We start from the raw sequence: 6,000 nt of genomic DNA, 5'->3' as shown, positions 1-6,000 counted from the left end.
ATAGGTGTATATCCTATTGTATACATTTAAGAGGACTGTGTAACATCCATACAAACTCTACTGAGTTTTAGGATGTCAAGCGTAAAATTGTATAATTTTATTTGGCTAAATAAAGAATTAAAAAAAAAAAAAAAGCTTGGAAACTCTACTATATTACACCTAAGTACTAGGTACTCTTATTCTTATTGAAGTGATACACTTATTACCTATCTACTTACCTAATAGATAGGTAGTAAAGTAGCTTCCATCAGTATTATTGTTTTACTAGATTAATAAGTTATTTATTAATTATCAATATTATTGTTAATTGGTACCTAGTTACTTATTATCTAAGTAAGTTGTTTTCTTACAATAACCTCTGATAGGAACGATAGCAAGGTATGTCTTCATAAAAGTGCAATAAAATATGTAGTTGTAATTAGTTAATCTAAGTATCAACTGGCATTAAACCTATTAAAAATTCAACGACATCGTCATGTCGATTTCTGTAATGATGATTTTTAATTTTTACAGTCTTATCTGTCTATGGTTGGTTATATTATGCATAAATTATTAATTATGCCTTAAACCGTTGATAATAAAAATAAATTATTTATTTCATAGTAAAATAATCAATTACAGACCAATAGAAAAATGCCTCAATCGTAAAACAAATGACCTAAACTGTCCATATCAGGCCCTGTATACGTTTATGGCATAAACATCACAATAACAACATAAAACCTATACTTATGCAATGTTCTACTGCCACACCGTCGTACCACCGACCTGATAAAGCTGAAAAGGCAAGTTAAGCCTATAAAAACCCTGCACTAAACACTGTCTAGCAATCAAAAGTGTAGTAAATAAATAAACCCGACAGACAATAAACGGTTTTATTTAAATTCACGTAAAGATTACAATTCCACGTGTACTCCATGTGGTTACGACTTAAAAGGATGAATGAAACGTGTGAATGAAAAGACAATGTTTGTTGGAGAGGGATGAATGATACCAGTTCGACCACGTGGCCAGCGTAACACAGTTCAGCGCAATTCTTTATTAGAACTTATTGGCCCATCTTATTGTGATTTGGCAATTTCTTATTGGATTTTTCGAATAATTTGGAAAGGGATGGTTAAAAGTTCATTTACTTACTTTGTTAATAATTAATTAAGCAGAAATGAAGGATAAAAAATATTAAATCAAACAATTAATTACGTTTTTGCGTTAATAGAAGAAATAAACAAATAAAATGAAATATAAATATAATATATTAATCTATATTAATATTTTTTTATTCAATTAAACTTTTTAATCGTCAAATGCATCTACTACTGGTTTGGAATGCGTTTCCTACCGACAAAAACCAGCAAGAACTTCGGCGGGTGCTCTTTTCAAAGATTTGACATACAATATTAAGTATGCCATGTGTAAAAAAGTATTTGCAGTCCTGCGCATTGCTGGAATAAGCTGCAGGTCAAAATCACGCTCTATTATCATTTAGATAATCTTCTAATGTGTAATGTGCCTTTTTTAGGAGCATAGTTTTTGTAGATTTTTTGAACTTTTGTAAAGGCAAGTTCAAAATTGATTGCGGAGTTTTGTTATAACAGGTTATACCCATTCCCACAAATGAGTTTTGAACTTTCCTGAGGCCAATCGTAGGAGTCGCAAGCTTATTACGGGTTCTAGTTAGCACCGTGTAGATTACCAAAATAGTATTTTAATCAGTTTTATCGATTTACATACTAATATATTTATAATGAATATCACTCAAAACAGTTTAAACGCAAAAAAAAACTGAAAAATCTATTTTTATTTGCTAAAAATATAAACGAACTATTTAAAAAAACATTACATTTTCCCACTTTAACAACAAAAAAGAAACAAATGTCAATCAGCTCTTTTCTGTCCACACGCCAGCAATTTCTCACCAGGACGGTAAAAGAAATTGCTGGACAGTTTATACTGCTAACGAGGTTCGTTAGTTTTATCATGGTAACAAGGTTCTTTAAATGCATACTAACATAAATTAGGTGTGTTTTTAGGTACAAGTGATATTTATTATAAAGCAAAGGCTGTTATGTACCTACATATTTTATTATAAAGCAAAGAGGGTTCTAAGGCTGAATCGCATTTTTTTGAAATGGTTAAAAATAGAACAAGACTGCTGGTAGTCAAATTGGCGCCAATGATAAATAATTAATACAATAATGGACTTTTTCATATTAGGTTTTTCAATTTTAGCGTTGTTCATTTAAAAAAAGATTGATTAAATTTTAGGTTCCTAGCATTTGACAATTATTACCTACAATCGTTGTCTAACTGTACAAACTGCAGTCTGCAATGTAATTTATTTTTTATAAAATTTGTTTATTGTTTCCTTATAAATGGGAAAAAAATTAAAATTACTGTTGCTTTGCTGTTGAAAACCATTCACTTTGACAGCTAGAAGTGCCGGAATGGTTTGTGATTGGCGGTGAATGTTCTGCACCGGGTCACTATTGGCGTAGACGAGAAAAGCGCGGGGGTGCGCGGGGCCCGGCGCCATTACGAACAATGGCCGGCGGAATGGTCGTTAGCGAATAGCTTTTATCTCTTTCTAATGTAAGCCACGCAGGTAGAAATTAATGAGACAGAGATGGTTCCGGCGCGTCACCCCGCGCAATCAGTGCGTCTCGTTCGCACGCACGTGCTACGTTTCGCCTTCTCGCGTGCAGCGCGCGGCAGCGGTAACGCTCGCCACGACGGGAATTCAGAGTCGTAGAGCCTCATACGCGGGTCATAAACGATCCGCGGCCATACTAGAGGTGCACGCGCGAGAATCGATCCGAATCGCCGGCGATAAACGCATCTCCCGCGAGGCGATCGTCGCGCGCCGCGTCGCCGCCGAGCGATGAGTTCCAAGTTCATCATCGATAGCATGCTCCCCAAGTACCACCAGCAGTTCCATCACCAGAACTTGTTCGCGGGTACGGGGGCCTCGCCGATAGAGGCGTCGTTGTCGTCGTCGCTGTCATCGTCGTTGTCGACGTCACTGTCCTCGTCGTTATCTGGCGGGCTGGGGGTGGCTGCGCTGGGGGCGGGCTCGCCGGGGGCTGGAAGCCCGCAGCGCTCCTCGTCGTCGTCGTCGGCGTCACCAGGCGCGCCGGCGAGGATGTACCCGTACGTGTCACACCACCAGCAGTTCGGCGGGTCGGTGCCCTTCCCCACGGGTGGAGGGCTGTCGGCGGATGACAAGAGTTGCCGGTATCCTACCGCAGGAGACCCGATGGTAAACTACGCGTTGGGTCAACACAACGGAGGAGCGGCGGTGTCGGCTGCGTCGGCCAGCATGGCGGCGGCGGCACAGTTCTACCACCAGGCAGCAGCCTCGGCAGCCTCGGCGGCCTCCGCAGCCTCGGTGGACGCCATGGGCGCTGCCTGCTCCCAGCCCTCCGCCCAGCCTCTGCCAGACATACCACGTTATCCCTGGATGTCCATCACCGGTAAATGTTTACTCATTCACTGCATGAAAATTTGCCGTCCATTTTTTTGATCATTATTTTCTGAAATTAAGAATAACCTAAGTATTTACATTGTTTAGTGTCACGTGATCTTTGTCTCATTTTATCATAGAAAGTTTAGTTTTTGTATCTATAGATATCTATCCTATACGGATTTGATTTTGTTGCAGCTGTTGTAGAACTTATAAGTATGTGCTTAAGTACTTTTAAAATGGGTAATTGTATTTTTTTGTTGAAAAGTATGGTCTACCTTGATTATTATGCTTAGGTATACCTATGCCTCATGTGTATGTGTTTATGTTTCACCTATAAATAGGTACCTGCGTCGTTTTATTGATTACTTTCACAAAACTAATTATTTTCAAGATGCTCCTACAAATCATGCATAAATTCATATTCCATATCTAATCCAATTAGAACATAATATTTAAAAAAAATATTGAAAAAACCACCGACGGGCGGTGGTATCTAAGTGTAGTTACCTGCTTATCTTAAATATCCGGGTTTACAAATAAAGTTTAAAGGCAATTAATGTTTGATGTATTATAGGATGTACAATAGTGTGCATACCTATACCTAGGTTTGAAAGTGTCTGATACTTTACCTTCCTATTAATTATTTAGGATTAGCCTACATATTTGATAGTTGTTACCGGCACCTAGGTTATTAATTAGATATCCAATAGAAATCAGAAATCTGCTACAATAGCGGCTATTTTATAATCCTCTTCCTCAAATCATTTACATAGGTAAATCAACTGTTACGCGTAGGTATAACCATACATACATATTAAATAAACATTTAAGGAAGCACCTAGGTCACATTAGGTAAGTAAGTATCTTCGACTAAACTAGGTTGTTATTAGTTTATGATGGGTATACCTACCCATTTTAGTTTCTTACTCTTACTACCTAATTTAAGTCGAGGAGTCTCAAAACTTTATATTTATTTTTAGAATATCACCAAAACAGAACTAACCTAGGTCATCAGACAAATTCTAGTCCAAATGCTCCCGCGTTATTTCATATAGGTAGGTAGGTACCTAGGTATATCTCACGAATTCTTGTGAGGTCCACTTTATACTCGTATGCGACATTACATTACTATTAAACTGTCTGTATGCTTTGAATACAATGGTACAGTTAATTTTTATTCGCAGTTTTATTACCTTTTGCACTAATCTAGACGTGTGGTTAGTTTTAAAGGGTTAACTAATCAATACATAACAATCTTGTAGATATTTTATTTTATAACCTTTTTAGTTTTTGTGGATAAATTATTATTCAGTAGGGGGTAGGTAAATATACCTACCTATTATGGAATATTAAATAATAGTTTATTTGGTATGAGTAGGTAGGTGGGTGGGTATTATTTTTATTCAAAAATAATATTTTTCAATTTATTTATGCAGCATAATGTAGGTAGAGTCGTTAGGTAGGTAATTTAATCAATATATTATAGGTATTTTGTTATCTAATGATTTTATACGGAATACCTACTTTATATACCTACGATAGGTAGGTATATAAAGATATAGGTACATACATATACATTTGAATGTACCTACCTATTATAATTTATAAAATATATTGGCAACCAATGTCATATTATACCTCATATCATAGTAAGTAGGTAACTATCTATCTATCTATCTAATTGTATACCTATATAAGTAGGTACGTATTATAAATATTACATACCTAACATCTTATATATTTCTTTTCACTGCGGAATTTTGAAGAATAGACAAATGTTATGTTTTCCTAAATAACTTTCCAAAGCAAATTAAAGAAAAGAGTGTGAATCATAAACATTTTTACATCTGAAGCGTCGCGTTCTTCCTGGCACATGACGCTCATCAATAAAGTAGAGACGTAAAGAAACCCATAATCAAAGCCGATCTGCCACGAAAAGTGGCTCGTAGTTCACTAAAATTACACTAAATGGCCTATAACCGACTTGTTTTTATTTTAAATGCGATAATTTTCATGATTTGTTGGCAATGCTAGATTAAAAAAATTATCACTGCAACAGAGGCGGGCGGGCGGCGTTCTTTCATGAGATATAAAAAGCAAAAATATATCAGCAGGTGCTACCAACGCAACACCACGTGCTCTCAAAATTAAAACGGCGGTTAGACAATGCACTGACATTTTAATTGCAGTTATATTCAACATTTGGCATCAATTTTACAGTAATTAACAACAATAAGTAATTATAATGACTCTCAGACATCATTTTTTGTTTTTTTTTATTTTGTTTATTTGAAAGTAATCAACAGCGCAAATACATAATTATTATTTAAATTTAAATCTAGGTATAACAGAAGGCCAAAAGAGATTACTTAAAATTATAATTAAACTATTTTAACAGAATAGAGTTAGAATTTATTAAATTAAATTCTAACTCTAAATAGATAGTTTTTTGTAGATTTACATTAATTAGTAATTAAAATTTTACTATAGGGACATTAAGTATGTATCTAAGTATCTACTTACTTTCGAATTATTTA

General features: G+C 35.5%; 1 protein-coding gene across 4 annotated transcripts in view; it reads left to right on the top strand.

Annotated features, from left to right (window-relative positions):
• The first annotated feature begins 2,731 nt into the window (after positions 1–2,731).
• abd-A (abdominal A) overlaps positions 2,732–6,000 on the top strand; it is a 73,639-nt gene continuing 70,370 nt past the window's right edge. For 3 of the 4 annotated variants that reach the window (XM_034972625.2, XM_034972624.2, XM_034972623.2), the window contains exon 1: positions 2,732–3,470. In XM_034972625.2, the coding sequence (XP_034828516.1) occupies positions 2,879–3,470 (592 nt within the window). In that variant the 5' untranslated portion in view covers positions 2,732–2,878. The remainder of the gene's footprint in view (positions 3,471–6,000) is intronic. The other variant, XM_034972622.2, reaches the window with a different exon arrangement.

Source organism: Maniola hyperantus, chromosome 10 (assembly GCF_902806685.2).
Source record: "Maniola hyperantus chromosome 10, iAphHyp1.2, whole genome shotgun sequence".
NCBI classification, from domain to species: Eukaryota; Metazoa; Arthropoda; class Insecta; order Lepidoptera; family Nymphalidae; genus Maniola; species Maniola hyperantus.
This window is presented reverse-complemented; position numbering and strand designations above follow the sequence as displayed.